Genomic DNA, 23,397 nt, shown 5'->3' with positions numbered 1-23,397 from the left:
CTGACTTAGCGATGCATTAACATTCTTTATTACTAAAAATCCAGGAAGTTTCTTTGCAAAGCAGAACCTTACAAGCATTTGTTCTTCTGTATTCACAGCCTTGGCCTGGCAAAACAAAATGAGCAATGGATTTAAAAGATATCATATGGGGAAAGAGCCAACAAAGTACTTTTTTCTATGTATTTTATATATTTATGCACGGAGATTTTGCACAGCATTTGGAGTTATTTATTCTATCAGTTCATCTTTTCTTTATATTTACATTAGTTCTGTATCTGTGATGTTGTCAGGGTCATAATGCCTGTCCAGATATTTCATAAGTTCATGGGAATTGCCGCAGCCCTTAAAAATGATCCAAGACGTTGATGTTGAAACAGTCCTGACTTCCCATATGACACAGTATTAAAACATCACATCACTCTCTAAACACAATCCTGTCCCACCAAGACCACATCACCAGGGATTTATTGCCATTTTCTCTACAAAAAGCAACTTGTTTCTACTTCCTTCTCTACAACACAAGGGTCCCAAGCAGCTGGGCTTTCAGGAGCTTGGATGCTTCCTATGTTAGAGTTACAAACACGTTTCAGGTAGTCAACAGCATGGTGTGAAATCTAACTTTGGGTTCGCATCTGTGTACAGTTGGTGTGAAGGAATAGGTAGTATATGCATGACTTGAACGTTCATTGCCTTTTGGTATGGGCCTGCACACACACTTACCTACAGTCTGAAGGAATCCTCTGGACAGCTGTGTTTTTGCTCTTCTCACAATGTTGTGTGACCGTCAGACAGACAAGCAAGCCTACAGCCTAAAATGTCTTAAGATTAGAAGTCCAGATGGGATTTATGGATGTATTATCACTTTGCAGTGTGGCCGCTGGCAGTCTCAGCTACAGGCATGCTTGTGATGGGAGTATGAATGTCCCAATGGGGACCATGCTGGGAAAGAGACTGTTTCTTGCCCTGTACTCCTAAAATAAACATAGAAGACACATAACCAAAGGGTCTGTGTTCCAAAGGCCTTGCTACTTTTCTGTCTTGTCTAAATAGACTACCCTTCCCTGCATAGCAAGTGTAGCGCCTTAGTACATGGACATGTTACATGGAGAACTAGGAATGATGTCCCTCCTTTGGAGAAAATTCACACCTGGAGCTGTTCTCACCAGAACACCTGGAAAACATTGCCAACATAACACTTTGATTTCAATGTAATTGCTACTCATAGTGATGGGGCTGAACCATCCCACTTTTCATGTGGCAGCAGAGCCCAGTGGGAAGTCAGTAGCTTTTGTGGGAATGAAAGCATAGCCAAGTTTTCCAAGTTTCTTGATGATCTTTGAGATACCAGTGCTTCTCTTCATGGTAGGTGTGCATAGACTGACACTCCACTTGCCACAATGGAAGAGCTAGATCTTTAGAACAAAATATATGACCAGTAGTGAATTCATTGTTCATGTCTTTGTTTCATGTTTGGGCATCGCTTAATCAGTTGTTTTCTGTTCCTTGACTGGTAGGAAGTGGGGTTTCTTTCAAGCCATCCCCTCTATCTTTGAAACTGCTTAGACAGAGGTCCCTTCTTTCTGTGCTCTGCATATGCTGCCCAAGAAACTGGGCAAGTCTTGGTCCCTGAGCAGCTACTAAGGACCTGCTGCAGTAAAACTGAAAGTGCAGACAATCCCTTGCCTTGGCAGAGTAGTCTCAACAGGTCTGATCATACAGACCTAAGGGCCTTTCGGGGTATTTATCGAAGAGTTCTGATTTTAATGTTTTAATAAATGGAAGACCTGTTCTATCACCTGGAAAAAGTAATTAAGAAGAGAATAAATATTTTGAGCCTCATCCATAAAGAAGCTTTTCTTTTGATATCCATGACTCATATGTTGAAATAATTTACCAGGAAAATGTACAGAATATCTTTTGTGCAAGGGTGCCCTTTGAAAGATTACCTTACACATACATAATAGGTACAAGAGTTTCTGAGGTTTCACTTTTAGTCTAAATCTTCTGTATTCTGTTTGTTTTATGTTTTCCAGTTAACATTAGCAAATTGTATAAATACATAGAAAATTACTGGGTGAAATATTTTTTTCTAATAAATTTTGATGACAGATCATAAAACATTGTGTAAAGATGCACAGAGATGATTTTAAAATACTTACTACACATTTAGAATCCCATTATAAATTAGAGCACACAAGATTTATGTGCTACTCTGCAGCATGTTTTAACAAAATTTAAAGAAATGTTAAGCAGGAAAAAGCATTCTGCAATTATTTAATAATGTAGTAGGTATCAATGTTACTTTAATTTGTTGAGGCATCATTTTTCCTTTGTAGAACCCTAAAAATAATGCTGCCAACACAGTCATCCCTCATCCAGTTGATGTTATTAATTTGTATTGGCCTGGTTATCTCCTATTAGCTGGGTCTTAGTGTATGGAGCCTTTGCATTGCTAATCAGGACGTCATCATTTTTTTCTTTTTCTTTTTCCAGTTGTGTTTGATAATTTGCTAATGAGTTTTCCTTGGACGGCTCTGAAAGTTTTTTGTGTTTTCTCATTTAGATCAGAAATGTTGTTACAAGAATCCTTAGTATCTCATATAAAAGCATCATTCTTGATGCATACACCCATCACCAAGGGGACTTTACTGACTGGTTAATACCCCTTCCACAAGATTAAGTTCTACCTGCCCTTCTCATCTAGCCCTTTGCTGAATCCAGACAGTAAAATACTCACGGGACTCTTTCATTTAGGGAAATTACTTTTTTCTATATTGAAATATTTCTGAAATGAGAGGTATGCTTTCCTCTGGGAACACCATCTTTCGGCTCAACATTTGCAAAGAAAGTGGACTGTGTAATCCTTATGAAAGAACACATTTGGTCAGAGAAATATTTCCTATATCCATTTTGTCTTAATTCAGTCAGTCTGTCTCTGTACTACTTTCTCAAACCCAAGAGAGTGTAATGTCACAGGGAATGTCATCATTGCCTGGGTGTATGTTTCTGAAAAAGCAGCTAAAGGCAGATAAGGGTTTGAACTCCAGATGTATTTCCTTGCCTCCTGGAGCTGGTGGACCACACTGCTGGGTAGATGGGAATGCTTTGTTTGTGGTCCCAGAAATACAGTATCTGAGTTGGCTTCATGTATTGCAACACTTCAGGTGATAACCAGGAGCATGCGAAGAGCATCTAAAAAACACCGGTGTCCTTCTGTGTCTCACCACCTAGGCATTTAGCATCGTGTTTCAGAAAGCCATTGAGAGGGCACCTCCAGATGAGAGCCTTGCAGCACGTGTGCTGAACCTCATTGACAGCATTACCTTCTCCGTCTTCCAGTACACAACCAGAGGGCTATTTGAGTGTGATAAATTGACCTACACCACTCAAGTTACCTTCCAGGTAAACATCACCATTTCATGCAATTTGTATATAATGATTTATTTTACAGGCAAAGATATTGGCATGTAGAGAAAGCTCAAACTGTCACTGCTGCAGCCTTCAGAATCAGAGCAGCAAACACAAGGGCTGGGGAACTGATTTTCTTCTCTGCCTCTCTTGCTGATAGCAGTCACAGATGCTGTGCTTGATTTACATTATACTGACAAATGGTTGTTTGAGAGAGTAATACCTGCTTGCAGGAGCTGAAAAAAGGGGCAAAGCAAGCTGGTCATGAAGGCTTATTGATTTTATCCAAAAGAAATGCTTGCTACATAGCTGCTATCTTTTGTCTAGAAGGTTAGTATAATTTTTAGTCTATGATCTCAGCAAGGAGATCTTTGTCTATTCCTATGTGGAAATCAAATTCAATCAATAAATACTGTTTGGCATGATGCTGTGAAGTTGTTATTATGTTTGTGCAGTGAATGACTGTGTAAATGCCCTGACATGTAGACTGCAGATATCAACCAAATCTGAACTGCTGAAACACCATACAAGTCTAGTTAACCTTAGTCCAATGGTTGCCATGATTTTTATAATTGTACATAACAAAATACTGTGTGTAAAAGGGAAAGTATGTATCTATATATACACACATATAGACACATACATTAAAAAATGGACTCTAAAAATACGTTTTGTTAATAAATTGTCTGTGTGTAAAAAGTCAGCTCATATTTTGCAATGTTAGCCTTAATTCTGACCCAAAGGATACCTACATTTTCTAATATGTATCTCTAAATAAAGTATTTAAGTAGCATACATTATGCTTCTAACTACACTAAGCATTAAAAATAGTTAATGAGTCACTTTAAGCTGTCAGGAAAACCAGCATCCACAATTTCAGTGTGTGAAGGCAGTTGAGTAATCCTCATTCCATCCACAGGATTCCCCCATAGAAAAAAGCAGTTGGTGCTTGAACCGAGACCCAATCATCATCATCATTGGTGGAACAAGTGCCAGGCACACTTCAGATGCCATTGCCCAGTAGGCAATAATGACATACAGTCTAGGATCTGTGTCAAGGAAATGACAAATCCACCACTCCAGTACTGTTCTTTTCCCACCCAGAACTGATGTTCAAAGTTTTGGAGTCTGTGTCTGAGATTTCAGAAGTCTGGCAGTGCACTTGGAGCAGTAGCTCCAGATAGGCTCAAAGCACCTACACGGTATGTCTCATCACACCCCTCCAACATGGGACATTGTGAATTTTTTAGCCACACATTTGGCAGTTACATGAGTTGAAGAATTAATCTGATAGAATATATTGTTGCTCTGTATCCTGGCTGCTCAAGGACATCTCGTTTGTATGGAATTACAGATACTTCTGATGAATAAAGAAATCAACACAGTAGAACTGGATTTCTTACTAAGATACCCAGCACAGACCAGAGTCACAAGCCCTGTGGAGTTCCTGTCTAATCACTCCTGGGGAGGAATCAAGGTATGTACTTCATCTGAACTATGTGAAATCAGCATCCCATATCTCCTCTAAAAGCCTTTCAGCAGCCTTCAGGTTGGTCCTTGTAGCATTAGGTGAACGAAGTTCTGACCATACATGAGACGTAGCACAGAAATGGAGAGTTCTGTAGGTACAAGACTGACTTTGAGGGCTTTTCATGACTGTACTCCTGAGGATCTGTGTGTCCCTAAGCAGCTGATTTTTCCCTCTGAGATTTAGACTTCTGTCTCTGTAAGACAGGAAGGAGAATAATGTCTGTTTTTTGTGGTTATAGATTGCTAAGGACATGGAGATCTTCACTGTATTTGAAAGGAGGTGGGAATTTAAGGTAGATATGACCATCTGCAGATATGTCCTGGGCATAGAATAGTGACAGCTGACAGACCTTCTGCAGAAAAACACTGTCATGGCAATGATGGCAATGAGAATGTCTAACAGCTGCCATGTATTTGGAGTGAGTGGTGAGGAAGGGCATCCCAAAATGGTGTGAGTTATCCCATCTTTGCTCCTATTTGTCAACAAATGTGAATTGTGTTGGATTGGACCTGATTCAGCAAGTAGTGATTTGTTTTCTGGAAGGGGCCAAACTGTTCTTCAAGTTAGGCATGCTCCTTCACACCTTCTTGGATCTGAGATTGTATCTTTTATTCTATTGTGGCTACTGATCAGTCTCTGGCACCTGCTGTGATTTAAGAATCAATTTTATTTATAGCATGCTGTCTTTGTGGGACAGTTCTCTGATGCTGTGAAGTAGAGGGTGAAGACATTCTGGTTTCATTGCAACGGTTCTCAATTTTTCATCTGGGACATGGGGTTTTCCCTTTCTCTCCCTTCCACCATACTGCATAGAGAATGTATCTGGTTCCTGGAGAGTGATCAGACAAAATACCTTCATCCAGGCCTAAGACATCTCTGATATTCTTTTCCTGTTTGTATCATTTTGTGAGGCTTTCCAGAGTTTTGCAGGAGCCTTGGCTTATGGTGCCACATGCCTGTCTAGGCTGTGCCTTACTTGGTAAACGCTATCTTTTAAGGTAACACAGTGTTAGAACTCCTAAGTTTCAGGCTGAGGTTCAGAAGTCCAGTGAAGCTGATGTTTCTAACCCAGGTCACCCATAGTGGTTTCAAATGGTAACATGGAACAATTCGTGCCATATGTGTCTGTCCTGGCCAGGAGTTATCATCTCCATCTCCCTCACTGGCAGTGAGAACGGGGCCTCCACCTCATTCTGCACACGCACACATAGCTCATGTTGAAAATGTCACAATCATATTTTCAATCATAAAATAAACTTGGAACTTCTCACTAAATCAGCCCTGTTCATCCTCTAAAAGGCATATTTCCATAATAATGAGGAATTAAAAAAAATTCCACACCTTTTCTTTAATCTTTCCTTCAGTGGTAGTGTTTTGCTTTTCAGACAACAGCAGTTTTATTTTTGTTTCTCCTTTGAAGACAAATTAAATGGACACTTAGGGTCAATATACATAATAAGCAGAACTTAGCCATCAAGCTGATGAAATACATGCTTTGCAACAGCTTGTTTTGTCTTTGGGCTGTGCTGTCTGTATAGATTATAGAGGTATATACATAATATTGCTTGAAATCCCAGGTTTTCTTAACTCTGTTCTGTCCCTGTCTATGTTTGGCGTGTGGATATATAGGGTGAATGGTGCATTTCGGTTCCTCTGGAGTCCTTCTGGCTTGGCCATCTTCACTGCTTGCGAATGTTCTGCAGCGCAAAGCTTCTCTCTACTTCATTCCTCTAAGTTTCCTCTGGAAGGTGAGCTTCCTTCCACCATAGCTTTTGGAGGTGTCGGGCTCTGATTCTTATTTTGGAGATCCTTTTATGCATCTTAGGAAACATACTACCTTTGTAATGCCCAACGATGCTTTTGGTAGTCCCGCCTGCAGGTGGTACATTCTCCAAGCAGATACTTTCTAAGTTTGCAGTGAGTTTTGTTTGTGAGATAATCCCTTCTGTGCTTGTCAGTTCCATTCAATGTGGGTGAAATGGCCTTTCATGTTTCCTGTGTGCTTCATCATGATTGTTGCAACTGTCTTACTACTGTGATGAAGTTGGTACAGTTGCCAGCTCAGGGTCATGCATGCCAGAAGGAACATCAACTCTCAGTCATTCATTCTTCAGATTTTATTCTCGCATCACTGTTCAACATATCCAGGAGAAGAGGAATTTCTGTGCATAGAATGTCAAAGTACATAGCATACTCTGTCAGAGCCTACTGTGAGACCAGCAGTAAAGAATTTCTACTCATCAGAGCTTGGAATCAGGATTGGAAGGGATCCCTGGAGATCATCTTGTCCAACTCCCCACCAAAGCAGGTTCACCTACAGCAAGCTGCACAGGATCACGTCCAGGCAGGTTTTGAATATTTCCAGAGAAGGAGACTCCATAGCTTCTCTGGATGACCTGTCCCAGTGCTCTACCACCCTCAAAGTACAGAAGTTCTTCCTCATATTAAGATGAAACTTCCTGTCTTTCAGTTTGTGTCTGTTGACCCTTAACCTGTCACTGTACACCACTGAAAAGAGTCTGCTCCCATTCTCTGACATCCACCCTTAAAGTATTTGTAAGTATTGACGAGATTGCCTCTCAGTCTTCTCTTCTCCAGGCTGAACAGACCCAGTTTCCTCAACCTTTCCTCATCAGGGAGATGTTCCAGTCCCCTCATCATCTTTGTCACCCTCCGTTGGACTCTCTCCAGTAATCTCTCAGTGGAGTCATTGAACAAGGTCTTCCCCCCTTCCATCAACTACGTGCCCAAACTTCATCCCCACCAGCAGCCTGCACTCTGTGATCCCTTGATCATCCAAAACTGATGCAGTGTTGGGTGTTTATCCTGTAGTCATTGTGTGCATGGAGTAGCTGGAGACTTATACTGAGGCAGGCAGGACTTGAGAGTGGACTGCCACCTGAAGTTGCTTTGCAATAACAGATTCTCTTTGAGATGAGCCGTTCCCACTCAGCTTCCTCTGTCCCATTGAGTCTCTTGGGGTTTGTAGTTGAGATGAAAAGTAGGTGATGCCAAGAACTGCTGCTCTGCATTTACCCTTTGACTAAGCAGTGAGATGGCAGGATGTAAATATGTCTAAATGTGCTGCACACATCAGGTGTCTTCAGCCTCAGCATGCATTCACTGTCCACATGAACTGCACATCTCCAAGAGCTGCAGTCACTAGTCAATAATCTGTACTAGTTTAACGTATTTCAGGATTTTCAGGTAGTGAATTCTATGTTATCAAATACTGAATACTCTTCAGATTGTCTTTTGTGATGATAGTAGTATCGATTTTGCTATAAATAATATAGCTGCTGTCAACTTTATTAGTGTTTATGTTCTATTAATATATGTTGGTTTATTAGCCTTTGAGTTTTTGGCAACTCCAGTTACTTGAAGCATGGTTTTAGTACAATCACATTTTGTCACAGACTGCTATAATTAGGTTAATTAGTCATGGCTTCTACACAGCTTATTAGCAGACTAAACTTTCCTTTATTTTCATCAGGAAGATTAAGTGCTGTAATAAATTGTTTCTTCAATAAAGCTTGAGCAAAGTGTGTTTCAGATTCATATTTCAAATTCGAAGTGGAATTTAGCATTCTGCTAATATTTCACAGAAACATTGAAAATACCCCTACACAAAGTGCTCCTATTGCCAGAGGTTTCAGGCCAATATAGTAGTGCCAAAAGAAATCAATATTGGTATTTGTGGCTCATTCTGTGCCTCCCATTTTGGGCACATTAACTTCAAAGGAGACCTCATTAAATGTTGAGAACTCTGGGCATGCATATAGCCTTATGTGACTTGGCTTATTATTTATTGTTGTTGTTTGATTAATAATATATATAGGCTAATAGTCTTTTGCACTTGTGCAGCTGTTTTTAGCTTATGCTGGAGCATCTGACACACGTTTATGATTTAGTCTGCCACCTTCTTTTAAGTTCAGTAAAAAGTTTCACAGAGCTTTTCGCTGTAACGTGGATGCCAGGGAGGCTGAATATTTACCACTGAATGAAGAAACCCATGTACCTGTCCAGAAGGGTATGGTTTGTAGGGAAGGGTAATATCTTTTATTAGATCTGCTGATAGACTTGGAAAAAACGGATACGTTTCAGACTTTTTAGTGCTTCTTTAAGCCTGAAACAGGAACTGAATTCAAACTAAGTACAGGTTGAGAAATCTGCTCTGAGCTATCTCGATTCTATTCACCAGTCAGCCTATATGTGAGAAAAAGTAGTACCTGAGGAGACCCTGCAGAGGGACATTAGTTAGCTGGGGAGCAAGAGGAGATGTTATCAAAGGACACAGCCATTTACCTCAGTGCAAATATTGCCTCTGGGTCATTGAAGGGTTAGTTAAGAGCAGGAAGGGGAGAAAATTGTATCATTTAATGAAAGTAGTACCTTTGCTGAGTCCCTGGCTCTGGTGTTCAATAGAGTTGGTTATTTCAGTTCTAAGGCCTGTCTTTTGCAGGTTCTTAATAGTGATCTCTTGAGAAGTCAAAAGGATTCTTTTACTCTTAATGAGGTTTTCTGTCTTATTTCGATTTCCTTTATTTCAGTATGTTACACTTTTGTCACCCTCTGTGTTCCCAGTACCTAGCTTGAAAGTTTTTATTTCTGTTGGTACTTCTGATAAGTATTTCGTGTGCATGCAAGGTTGTCCATTTCTCCTGACTTGGCTGTTGGTTACCTTACCAATAAATGTTTGGACACACCTTAGACCACAAAGGTACAATGATGCCACTACTTGAACTGCACAGGACATCAGACCACAGCCATGTGCAAGTGATCATTTTGATATTCTTGTTGTGTGATTGAACTTAACATAGACTCACTGTAGAGATTGTCCTCTGTGGGTTTTTGCCCCATTTTTTTCTTCTTTCCTTCACTGGAAGGTCTCCAGTGTCTTAAGATGAAGATGTTGGTACCTAGATGGGAGGTGAGTATTCTCTGGATTGATGCACTGTGGTCCCTTCAACCCTGTGTGAAACCCAGTCTGCTTGTTGAGCTGTTCTTCAGTTATCCACAGGGCTAGGACAGACAGCTCATGTCACAGTTCTGCTCTAAGCATGGATCTAGAAATGACATCACTGGATTTTATGGTTGTTGGGTCTTCCAGACTCTGTCTAGACTAACAAGTAAAATGGGTCAGCGGTTGCTTTCTGGTCCTGGCAGCACCTGAATCCATACAGTGAAACTCCTCTCACCTCCCAAACCAGAGACACCTCATACATTGTTTACTGTGGGCAGCCCCTGAAGTGTCCTATGCCCTGGGCTATGTCCAGGCATTTTCTGAGAGCAAACGAGTTCACCGAAGTCAAATGTGAGCCAGCAAGACACTAGCAAACTGTGTGGCTCATGGTGAGCTCATGCCTGGACCTTTTCTGTAGCCACAGATTCAGGAGCAAATCAGCAGGCAAGAAAAAACTGTTTGTCTTCTTGCTGTAGAGGTATGCTGGGGTCTGAGATAAGTGGATAGAAACTCCTTCACCCCATATTCTGAGATAACCTTACTGTGGAACAGCTTTATAGAGGCATGAGCATGGTTGTAGTCCTGAGCTAATGCAATCTGCGCATCAGTAGGACTTAGTAGCTTAGGCAAAACCTCACACAAGGCATAATTAGGCATCTTCTGTTCAGTGCCCAGTGTCAAAAGAGTATGCTTGTTTTTCTTAGGGGTTGGGCAGAGCAATTTGTATTTGCATAGGAAAGATCATATGAATGTACCCAGAGTTAAGCTGGGCTCTTCTTGAGCTTCACCACTACTAATAAAGCTAGTGGTCATGCCCTTAAGGTCTTCATTTTCATGGTTGCCTTGGCCAAAATCTGCCCTTTTTTAGAAGGTGAGGGTGGTTCTCAGGCCACTGAGACCAGCTGAAGTTTGGGTGAATGGTTTTTCCTGTGACCCCAGTGATCTCTGCTGTGAAATTCTCACATGCTCCGGCTCCCTCCATGTTGTGCCCTTCCTGGGGAGCCAAGTCCATGCGGCCTCATGACCTTGTGGCTCCTGCAGAACTGTGGTCCCTGATTAACCGTGCGTACATCTGGCTTTCACTGCGGCAGCCTATTCCCACAGGCTGGATGCAGGCAACTGTGGATTTCCTTTGCAGAGACACACATTTCCCAAGTCTGATTTTCTTTGTGATATTTTCTGTAGCTCCTCTTTGTTGGTGAATGCAGATGTATCCCATAGGATAAGTGAAGCTAGTTAATGTACAGCAAGAATACACCTGGCCAACTTGGATTACTTCTTCATCCCAATCATTTCCCTCATCTCTTTCTGAAAAGGAAGGATTTTCATTATGTAGATATGAAAACGCTGCTGAAAGGACATTGTTTAATAAATGTGATGTTGAATAACGAGCTCTAAATGCTGAATTCAGCTTTCAAGGAGGAGAACAGCAGTAGACAAAGTAGTATATTAACTCCATATTTATAATTTTGCAGAATGCAGATGATAAGATTGCGTATGTGGCTTATGAGATAAAATACCAAATCACATATTTTACATTTAAGAAAACGTGATTTTTTTAAAAAAAAAGAACAGAAATCTCTTTTCCAGCTTTCATTTTTTGTACTTTTCAGACACTGAAATTTTTCGTTCTTGTCAAAGATTCTTTGTGACACAATCTGCCGCCTGCATCGTGCTCTTTGCGCATAAGCAAGGTCCTTTGATCAGGCTGATCAGGTATGAAAGGCTTGCAGCTCACAGCTTTCCATGTGCATTCAGAATTATTATTATGCCAGAAAATCATAGTCTTAATTAAATATCTTCCATTAACTCATTTCTTCAGATGTACAGCCTTTTAGTACATCTTTGACAGAAAACATTGATTATGACACTTCGATGTGCATTTATCTGCTCTCATCTAGAAGTTTTCTAAGGACTTTAGTCTGTACTCACCAGCACTCAAGTCTCAGAGAAATGTTCCCAATGTCTCACAGAATACTACTTAGGAATGTTTTACCCTTTATTTTCCTTTTCTTTTTTAACCTACTGGCTAATGATCTGATGTTTATCTGAAATACAGCAGAGATTTTGATCGCATCAAATATTTAAAGACATACTTTGTTGGTTTGATTGGAGAGTGGAAATTGAGTTTTTCTGGATGTTACTACAGCAGTGTAAGCCTCTGTCCTTCACTCTCAATCCACCCAGGACACAAAGCCTGCTATCAGTTGGTCATTTTGAATGTAAAAGTTTTTTCACCCTCTAAAAGGAAAGAAAGGGAAGTAATTGCTTCATCAGAGATATATCTTAGATATCAAATGTATCTTTTTTAGACATCAAATGTATCTTTATTTAGATATTGTAAATCTTTTGAAGTTTTGTTGCTTTGCTTAAAAAATAGAACAAAAAATCAGTTACAGTGCACTCCTGAAAAGATGCCAGTGGACTGTGGACCCAGGAGTGACTGCAGAGAGGTCTGAAGGCTGAGCTCTGCTAGCAACTAAGGACCTGCAAGCAGTCATCCCATTTTGGACATGATGTACTGTACCTAGAAGTGCAAGATGCTTTTGGGAAGGCAATGAAGGCAAGAGGCTTGAATTTGGCTCCTCTTTATTAGTTCTTCCTTTTAAGCCCAGACCTGCCATAAAGGACCTGTTGGAGCTGCTTGTTTCTGTAACGTGGTAGAGCTCACAAACGTTTCCTTTGCATAGCAGTGTTGGTTCACATGAACAGTTGTGAAGACTGCAGATTAAGTACTCAGCTAAATTTTGACTGGGACCAATCTCTGGAACCCTGATGGTAACACCAAGGCTTTACCTGTGTTGAGGCACACGAGATGGTCTTTTGTGGAGGCACTCATGGTCTGTGTATCATCCCCACTGTGTGATCACAGTGCATCAGTGGTCCACAGTATCACCAGTACCTGAATAGTGAATACAGTCTGACAGAGCCATGGGGACAGGCTTTTCACTTCACTCAGAGTTGGCCAATTCTCTGCTGAGGTCTGGTATGATCTTTGAGTATTACATTTTAAGATGTGGACCTTCTGGGCACATGATAGAGGAGAGCAGGGAGAAGTGTTAGATGCCTGAAAACAGGACTGTGAGAAGAGATTGAGGAGAGGGAGAAGGGGAAGGGTTATGTTTGAGGGCCTCAAGATTGAGGGGACAAGAGGACAAGATCTTCAAAAAGTGTCCTCCAAAGGGGAAAATGCCATCAGTTTTCTGTATCAATAAAGGGTAGAGCAAGGTGCATCTCAAAGTACTGCAAGAAAGATTCATAACAGACATTTGGAAAATCTTTGTGATAGAGAGTAGTGAAGGACTGGCAGAGATTGCTTGCAGTTTCCATTACTGAGGTCATTCAAGCAGGTCGTGTGACCATGTATGGGGATTATGTCAGGGGCCTGAGTGCACGAGCTTTCAGAGAAGCTCTTCACATTATTTCCTTTTCTAGTCTGATTGCCTGTTCCATGACTGTGCCTGGCCACCAACTGGATTCAATTCACCACTCTTTGGGCTCAGCCATCCAGCCATTTTTTTACCCAGTGAACCGTAGACCCGTCCAAGCCATCAGCAGACAGTTTCTCCAGGAGAATGCTATGGGAAACAGTGTCAAAGGCTTTACTAAGTCTGGGTAGACAACATTCAGAGCCTTTCCCTCATTCACTCATCCACTAAGTGGGTCACCTTGTCATAGAAGGAGATCAGGTTAGTCAGGCAGGACTGCCTCTCATAAACTCATGCTGACTGATTCTGATCACTTGATTGTCCAGGTATTGCAGTTAAACAGAAAATAACACCTTCAGTGAACAAATAATACAACCCAAAATCTAGTACAGGAAAGATGACAAATAATCCATCATTTTCTGCATTAAACCTTTTAGTTAATAGTAGTATTCAAATAGAGCAATTCATCTCTCTATATGTCTACTTCCTAAATGGGCCAACCTATCAATTCAAGCCAGATGCAGGTTTGACTTTACCATTCTTCCAGGAACTATCCTTCTCCAACTGTGGGGATGCAGGTTATCTTTACGACATTTGGGCTAGCTGCAGACAATGAAGGAAAGAAATTTTGAATATTTGTAGAAACCTATATAAGTAGTGCACATGGACAGTATAAGACCTTTAGAAGGTGTTTTGAAAATACATGAGGTTGTTCCCAAGCATCAGGCATTCATACAGCTGCTCTCCTTTAACCCTGTTTCAAAAATTCACACATGAACTGCTTCAAACTCTGTAAGCCTGTGTACAGACAGACAACTGGGAAGCTAAATTGTGGTGGGACTTTCCCATACCTCCCTGGGAACCTGTGTCCTTCAGGTTGGTGAAGCACAGCTCTAAAATGCGCAGCCAAGCCATGGTGATATCTGCATAACTCAAATGTTTTGAATCACTGGAGTGTTTCTAGATTTTGAATCTAATCCTGGTGTTGGTATTGAAAACACCTGGTTGAATCTGGGTAACTTTGCTGCATACCTCGCCTCTCATCTGAAAATGATTCCCCTTCAACTGTCATTAGCCTACGGGCTTGGCTTGCTAAAAGCCAGACTTTCCCACAGTATGTGCACATCACTGCTGGGGACAACCCCTGCCCATTGAAACCCTTGTAGCTTCTGCAAAGGACATTGCCTTTCCAGAAGACAGTTTCAGGGTCAGTTGCACAACTGCTGAGCACTGTGAACTTTTTATTTGTGGAGCCTGCTCTGCTTAAAAACTGTATAATGTAATTCATAAAAGCACATCTCCTTAATTTTGCAAGTGAAATCATGACTAATCTTTAGGATTTAATCATCTCACAGATTATTAAAACTGTGAGAATATTAAATACAATTTCTTTCCAGTGTGGTCAAGTTGCGTGATTTTTTATAGAGAGACATTTGATGTTCAGTGCATTCCTCACAGATCTCATTTTTTAGGTAAAAGGTTTTCTTTTTTCTTAAAAAATAAGTTATATAAGGAGCTAAGATTGAAAGTATGACTCAGGTATAACCTGAAGACTCAAAAAGTAAGGACAGCTTCAATTAGAAAAAAAAATCTCATTTTTTAAATTATGATTTCATTATGTCTTTTAAAAAAACAGTCTAATGGCTGCTGGGGAACTTGGTAAATAGATGTTAGCAGCTCACTCTGGCAGCACTGGTTTTACTCACACTCTATTATTTTCCACACTATTTATGTCAGTGCAGAGTATGGTAATGAGGTGCTGTTTTGACTTCCCTTGCCCCAGAGCTGTTCTCGAGTCAGATGGCTCTGAGGCAGGATGTGTTAAATTATAGAAATACTTTAAAATACAAAACAGTCTTTTTTAAAAGAATAATTTCCTTTATGGTTGAGAGGAAGAAAACATTGAGATAATCTCATTTTCTTTTTTTTAGATTTTGTAAAAACTTATGAAGCAATGACAAACTTGAGGCCAGTTTTGACAAGATAGTGTCCTTAGAATAACTGCCTCTAGTGATAAGAACAAGTGTTTTCTCCAATAAATTTACAAAAGCTTGTTGTAGTGTATCTTGCAGTAGGAGATAAGTTACATGCAGTAGCAAAGACACCAGACCTTTGAAGTTGTTCTTTTCACAAAAGACTCAACTCATCATCTGGAGATGGCCAGCAGTAAGAGGAAACTGAATGTATCATCTCCTCCTTGTGCCCATCTACTTGGGACTTCTCTCTGTCCCCCACCAACATTGTCTCTTTGCAAAGATCTCCTTTCCCTTCTGGCCCTTCGTTGACTCTCTGAAGGGCCGTGTGTTAAGGCCACTTTGTAAGCACACTAGCAGTTGCTCCTCAATGGCAACTAGGATTTCTTTCTCAAAGCTGATGGCTGATACATGTTGTATTTCCCAGAGCTGGGGAGGGGGGGGGGAAGAGAGTACTTTGCATTTGTGGATGTGTGAAATTCACAAATCTGCTGACACGTCAGCTCCAGTTTAAAGCTGGCTCTAGCTTAAGACGAGAAACTGTTGAAGAAAACCAAAGTGATAAAGCAAGTTGTGTGTGATTCAGTGAATGAAAAATCATTTTCTCTGAGAAAACAATGATCCTTGCCTTAACGTGGTGTGAAGAGACCTATTTTGCTGGCAAAGTCTTGTTTTGAGATATAAATTCAAGACCCTCCAGTTTCTAGACATAGGAGATGGTTATAGTGTGGGTTACAAAGACAGGAACTGGAGTCCTCCAGCCTTTTTGATCATATTTTATTTTGATCAATGTTTTTTGTCCCTCTCAATTTCCATGACAACTCTAATTGACAAATGTATTCTTCATTATGTTGACAAAAATAGCCATGCTACACAGGTTGGTGTGTAGTACCCATCTGCTGTCCCAATGTACTGTTCCTGCTTTTACTCCTGCTGATGGAAACAGTGATGTCCTATTGTTCATCTAAGTTTCTTGGAAAATTTCACAGCAGAGGTATTGAAAAGCAGTTAATATTCACGGAAAGATTACTGATTGAGATAGCTTTCACTGCACCAGCTTTTAAATAGCAGCATCTCTTATTAATACCATCACTCCTAATAAATGCAATTAAAATTGTTGACTAATGAAAATTTTAGTGTTAATTTATATAATACAGATTTTATACTTGCAATTAGAGGTTTCTTGATTCTGCAACATGTTGTTCAGGGAGAGAGCGACTATCATCTCTGATTACATGTCTGTCATTTGGTAAGAAGAAAGTAATTTTTCAAAGTCTCCCTTGTTAACATCAACCAAGAGACTTCTTGAAGAGGCAGCAGCCAAAGTTCTGAAGTGGTATTTTAAGTAAGTCACTTCAAAAGTCAACAGTGTTAAATTGTTTTATATAAGCACTTGCACTGATGAATCCACTGAATTCAACATTTGCCATTGTATTGTGCTCAGCTATGAGAGACGCATCAAACATATTTATTGCTTCAAGGACAAGGTTTTGGCAGATTGGAATACATGGCATTGTTCCTGTGAATTTCAGTTCCTCATGTTCTGTGCTCCGGTTTCTGCTTCTCTCAGAAAGCGGAATATGGCACTGATTTGGAGCAAGTACTGTCGCTGACATTTCTCCATGTTGGTGCTAATCCACACATGGAAACAACATCTGTTGAATCACTACTGTACTCACACTTTTCTTCACAAAATTCTCAGAATACCTGGGAGTTTGGCATGGAGATGGTCAGCACCAAACTGAGTCAGTCCATGCTGTAGCTCTCAAGTGGTATTTCAAGTACTCTGCTCTTACCTGTGCCTTTTCTGGCGGTATTGATGAAATTGTGACTTTGGGCAAGGCATGATTTGATGCAGAAGCATTTATAGTAATATCTACAAGTACTTCTCTGCCTAAAGCTGTAATTTTGGCCCTAGAGCACATGACCTGTGAGGAAAGGTGGAGGGATTTGTCCAGCTACAAAATAACAGAGCCAAACTTCAAACTCTCCTTGTTATTGGCAGTGAATGTAATAAGGATCAGCTGTGTCAAATTGCAGGTAGGGAGGTTTAGCTTGAACATATTAAAAGAAAAAAATCTCCGTAGAATAGTGCAGCTCTACAACAGGACGCTCAGAGAGACTGAGCGCGCTTCATTTTAGAGGTCAGCATTTTGGTAGACAAAACCATACTGACCTGATCCAGTGGTGGCTGTAGTCCTAGCCCGAGCACAAGATTGGACTAGACACCTCCGGAAGTCTCTTCAAACCATTGCTTCTGTGGTGCTGTGAGTGTATATTCAACATATATCCTGGATCAGTGGCACCCACTGGGAACATCTTTACAACCTCTTTCTCTCTGTCATCTACAGGCATTCCCACTGCTAAAAATCTCATTTGTTATAAGAAGCCCCTTTTTCTGCCCCCTTCCTTCCCTTTGTTCGGTCTTTATGTTGAAGTACGGCTTCTAACTGAATTCAGTCTACTAGAAAGACCAAAGTTTTACACTGCTCTTGTCTTCTCATTGGGAAGCCTTTCCAGAGGGAAAGTGTGGCTTTCCTCCAGTTTTTAGAGCAGAGTAGCCTTAAGTGTCTTCTGCCTCATTTGCAGCATCATAGTATCCAAGGCAATCTCTCAGCACTTCTGTCAGGGCATTTGCATGACTTTTAAAGCCCTTTGGCAAGTGTGTATTTTTTCAGTTGATCTGAACAAGGTGTGACGCCAACATTTTTCAAGCAGTTCTCTCAGTTGCTTTCCATATCAGAGCTGTATGGGATGTGAGCTGGAGCATTAATGGTGCGGAACACCTCTACCCATCAAGAAGCTTCTGCTTCACTCTGAGTATGCCCTTCTGTTTCTATAGAAAATAGCTCATTCACTGTCTTTTATACTTCACTTGTCTTTGCCACTTCATGTTCAACTGCTTACAGCTTCAGATTATGCAAAAGACTCTGAAGATGTTTGTTTCAGCGAGAATTTTGCTTGAAATCCAGAAGAACCTTACAAGCTGTGTAATACATTTTACCACCACTTGTATGAAAGATAATTTAGACTCTTTACTTCTCTGCATAACATTTATAGTTGCCACTTTCTAGCTACAAAATCTAGCTACATTTTCATTGTAATTATCATTTATTTACTGACTTGCTCAGCTGCTCTTTAAGGTATTCTTCAGCTACTTGTTTCTGCTACAGACTTATAGCACCGAGAATTAAATCTTCATCTACATTTGGCAAGTATAAATCTGAGTGATTCGATTTTTACCATGACATAGTACAGTATATATGCTTGTACAAAAAAAGCACCCACCCATTTACAGTTTGCACTATGTTTATTGAGGTTTGTGGCTCCGTGGTCACCATGACTGCATGGTGAAGTCTCAGTGTCGTGGCTTCACAGAGTGTGTGCACCAGACTATGCAGACAGAGAGGTATGTGCATGGGGGAACAGGGAGAGAAAAATAACTATGTGTGTATAAAGATGAAGGTAATTAATATCCCAACTGTGAAATCCCTTTAAAAATAGTTTTGGTGAGCATGGCATGCCTGAGTCTCTGTTTAGCTTTGGATACTGAGCACCCTGGATACAAAAGCACATTTATCCATCAGCTGCTGTGATTTTTACTGCACGATCCTCTTTGTGGCTGTTGAAGTCAGTAAGGAGACTGTAAGGAGACTGTTTTCAGACTTGTAACTCATGGGAATGCCAGCAATGTGGTCTTCTGTCAGATATGGGCTCAAAATTTCCAGCTCCATTCCAAATCAGGTATTTCTGGCATAACTGATGGTACCAAGTGCTTGCCACCTGAGATTTTTCAGTTCTAGTTTCAAAATGGGAGAGCAGATTTCTTCTTACTTCGGGATATGAAGAACTGCATTGCAGATGATGCCAGATGCTTTCATCTTTTCCTGTATTGTCACTTCCAAACTCCCACGTCTCAGCAACTGTGATACAGGGGAGAAGACCTGGAGGCCATGTGTGGCTACACTGGTTGGGGAAGGGCGTTGCAGTGATGTGGGTGGGAGCATCAGGGAAGGCTGTGTTAGGTGCAGCATGATTTTAGAGGTCACGTTCTGTGGGCAGCCTTGAGACATGTTTCAGTTCAGAAGACTTTCCATGAGTATGAAACTGTCCTCAGTCGTACTTTCCTGTGGCCTTGTAAGTGGGCTGTGTTGATTCCTGCTCCTGTGACAATGTGCTGACAACACAGTTGGGAAAAGGAGACTGGACAAAGTCTGAGCCTGGTGGGTTTCTGGCTGTGGTTCCCAGGCTCCAGCTATGACCCTTTTGGTGATACAAAACATGAGCAGTCACTAATGTTGGAAAAATAGTTCAGAGGCATGTAGGATTTTTCTTCTGAAGACCTTCCTTGAATTTTTCCAGGCTCTCTCGTCCATGGAGGAATTCAGAAACCTGGATCGGGATATTGAGGGGTCTGCAAAAAGGTGGAAGAAGTTTGTTGAATCTGAGTGTCCTGAAAAGGAGAAGTTCCCTCAGGAATGGAAGAACAAGTCAGCTCTGCAGCGCCTGTGCATAATGAGAGCCATTCGACCCGATCGCATGACCTATGCTGTCAAGTAGGGGTACTTTTTATTGTTTCTGTAGTGCTCTTGCTTAGCAGTTGACTTTGGGTCTATGTTTTCTAGGGAACAGGAGTAATTCAGGAATATGTTTAGAATGTTATAGAATGTGAGTTCTGCAAAGTGGTTTTCTATAAAAAGTCTGCTGAATGAGTCGTATCTGAATTCTGCAAGACAGTCAACAAATTTCATTTAACTGGAATTTCTTGCTTAGGGAGATCTAACCCCAGTACCACCGATAGCAATGGACCAGCATAACTAGCACTGAGTGAGACGCAGACATGTAAAGTCAGAAATGAGCATCAACATACAGGTGCTATACATCTGCTAGAGTCTTCTAATGATCAATACAACTTCTAGAGCTTATTAAGGTCAATTTTAGTTACTAGATCCTTTATGGTTGTTCCTTAGGTACAAGAATAAAGTGTAGAAGCAAAGGAAACTCTTATAGAGGTTTTCTCTTTTTTTTCCCCTTTTTTCTGTAAAATATAAAATTTATACCATACTAGTTCTGAAAGTTGTAATTGTAAATTATGTAGTAAAGGTAACTAGGCGAGTTTAAACTTTATGAAGGTATGCAAAGGTAATATGCTTGTTCCGGGAGAAACTAAAGGTCTTTCACTCCATTAGGACTTGTTTTTTCCTTCTCTGTCCTAGTAGTCTATGATTTGACATTTCTGCAATGTCCCTCATGTTACTGCCTCTCAAATAGTTTATATTGCTCCACCATCTGGCATTTGCATGTACATGGGTGCATGTAGCAGATTGTATGCTAATGCAGTGTATGAACTAAATTTCTGTTTGTGCTTTAAAATTCACAGAAAAATGCAGACAAGACTGAGGGAAGCCTCTCTATGGTCACTGTTATTATGCTTTATTAAATTAAATACTATAATTTCTCATAATCATACCATTCTAAACCATCGTATTTTTCAGTTCTTAGTCTTTTAGGGCTGGATTCTCCATGTATTCTCTCAACTGAAAAGATTGTTTTCCTGTTGTTTTTTAGTTTGAGTAAAACAAGCTTTTGTCTTTCTGAACTTTTAAGTGCATATTTCTTTTAAGCAAGTTTAATTAATTTCTTTCACTCAAAATGGTGGTACTCCTATAGCTCAAAAATAACCAGAACATAAAGTTTCAACACCTTTCATATTTCTTTTTTATGAAAAGGTAAGGGAATCCAAGTTCAAAAGCTTAACTGGTTATTTTTAGGGTCTGGGCATGTCAAGCTTTTCTGTTTACACAAAAGTATTTTTTTTTTCCTTGTCTAGAAGTAGGTTAGAAAGTAAATATGTGCAAAGAGTAACAGTTCACAGTGCCTTCCTCAAGACTTTGTAGATGTTTGTGACTAAAATTCTTCTTGAAATACAGGCTAGTCAGACAATAGGCCCAAAAGGCTTAAGAAGATCTTTTATTTGGGACATCTCATACCCCAAAAACAAATGTGAAATTATTAGTAGTAACAATGACAATCAAAATGTGTTTGTCTTCTTGTTTCCTCCTTGACTGTATCATGCTCCTCAAACCTTTCTTCAGTCAGCAGTCTGGATAAGAAAGATACTGTTCCCTTAGCGAAGACATTTGCTGTTCCTAAGAGATCCACCTGTCTGGAACATACATGAGTCTGTTCATCTGTCCTTCTCATGTCAGTCAGTGAAGTCTAGTAGTCTGATGTAGGAAGGAAAAGCCATCTTTTGTTTGAGCTTAATGCAGTCAGCGTTCCTGATACCCACCACACAGAAGGCTAATGATCATCTGGTGTCTTGTTTTCCTAAGCACTGTCAAAGTTGTGTGGTGTCTGTGACCCTTCAAAAAGTAGGAGATCTTGTAGAGTACTGGGGAGCTGCATACTCTGACCATGAGAACTTCAACCTCAACATCCCTACTTTAGCCAGCGTTGTTTCAAGATCATGAAGAAATTCTTTGAGTTTTAGATACCTGAAATGTCGTTGGATCCCACAAGTTGTTCTACATTTCTCAACTTGCAGATCTCTTCCTTCAGTACATCAGATAAATCTGCTAACATTAAATACTTCACTGATGATCAATGGACATGACTACTAATCCTAACCTTCCTGTCTCTCTGAGAGTCTTGACAAGTACTTGAGTGCATTTTAGGAGTTAAGGAATAATTTGATAGCCTAAACACAGGTGGCTAGGGGTGTTTTAGAACCCCTAGAATATCCCTACCTCATTTCCAGCTGCTGTTCAGAAAGGTGCAAGACCCTTTATATCCCATATCATATGTGCTAGCTCCATGAAGATGGTCTAGGAAACTCTTTGGTATCTAAAATGATCCACCCCTGTACAAGCTTCTTGCATTTCCCTGTCTTGGAAGTTAGGTTTTTCAGCTACTCATTGTAGCAGATCCCTGGAGATATTTACACAGGTTATTTTATTCCTTAGGCCTAAGGACCCATCAGGAGAAACCACTCTTACCCTGACTCACTCCTTAGAGCTTAGATAGGGGCAGTGCTTTATTGTCCATCACCAATAACCATAATTTCCTTAAGAGGGATTTTCCTGTGTAAATACTTATTTCATCCTTCAATCTTATTGAAGAATATCAGCAAGGAACTTCTTGCAACTCCTTGTGCTCCCATGCTTTCACATCCACAATGAGGTCAGATAAGTCCAGGAGCTACTAGCAAGGTATAACTTGATCATGGTGAAGTCCTTCCAAAAGTGTTGGTACTTCTGCCTTGAGGGACAGACCTTTGAAACAATGTGGAAGGACTAAGGACTCTGGTAGCTGGTACCTCCAGCCATGGTTATAAGACTTACATGGACTCTTCAGATAAAAGATCTTAGGCAACTGTGACTTCATATAACCTAGAAAAACTGTAAGCCAGTCATTTGTCTAGCAGGGTGTTTTTGCTTTTTGTTCTGGGATGATTTCTCAAATCCTACTGCTTATACTGTGAACTACCCCTACGAAGACTTAATTTCAGAAGCACCAAGCGTATGCATTCTTCCAGTCCTGTCTCTAAGGGCAGACCTTCCTTTCCTGCACATGTGGTCCATTTCGAAACCTCCAAATCGCATTGGTTGTGTTTCTAAATCTCCAAAGCATCATTTCGTAGAGCTGAGACTTGATGTAAAACAAGAATGTTGTGATTTCATATCTGATGGACTTTTTAAAAATTTGTGGACTGAAGCTTTCCAGCAGCTCTTTAGCAAATCTTGACCCAGAACAGGAAAACCTACTTGCAAGAGGTACGAAGAAAGTGGAAGCTTTTTCTTTTGTAATCTCTTAGGCATTTCTATTCCAACTGCCTTTCGCTAGTCCTTGAAGAAGACTCTCAATTCTCTTAGAAAGAATTTGGCTGCCTTATTTTAGTACCATCTACCAGGTGAAAACTGGTCAATGTTTTTCTTCCCTGTGGTACTGAGGTTTCCAGAGGCCTGAGTCGTGTATCTACACTAGAAGAGTAACTACTCATTCCTTGGGTTTGAATATAATATTCCTACTTTTGAATCAATGTTCACTGTATCTTCTTTTTCTAAAGCAGTGATTTTGGAAGCTCACTGGGGG

General features: G+C 40.4%; 1 protein-coding gene across 1 annotated transcript in view; it reads left to right on the top strand.

The window, feature by feature from the left end:
- The window catches only part of LOC104166535 (dynein heavy chain 9, axonemal-like), a 69,333-nt gene that overhangs the window by 593 nt on the left and 45,343 nt on the right, over nt 1-23,397 (top strand). The window contains 3 exon segments of the mRNA XM_009706498.1: nt 3,232-3,402; nt 4,763-4,885; nt 19,666-19,859. Coding sequence (XP_009704800.1) covers nt 3,232-3,402; nt 4,763-4,885; nt 19,666-19,859 — 488 coding nt within the window.

The sequence above is a fragment of the Cariama cristata genome, unplaced genomic scaffold (genome assembly GCF_000690535.1).
Source record: "Cariama cristata isolate BGI_N322 unplaced genomic scaffold, ASM69053v1 scaffold4878, whole genome shotgun sequence".
Lineage (NCBI taxonomy): Eukaryota > Metazoa > Chordata > Aves > Cariamiformes > Cariamidae > Cariama > Cariama cristata.
Note: the sequence above shows the minus strand (reverse complement) of the source record. Positions and strands in the feature narration are given on the sequence as shown.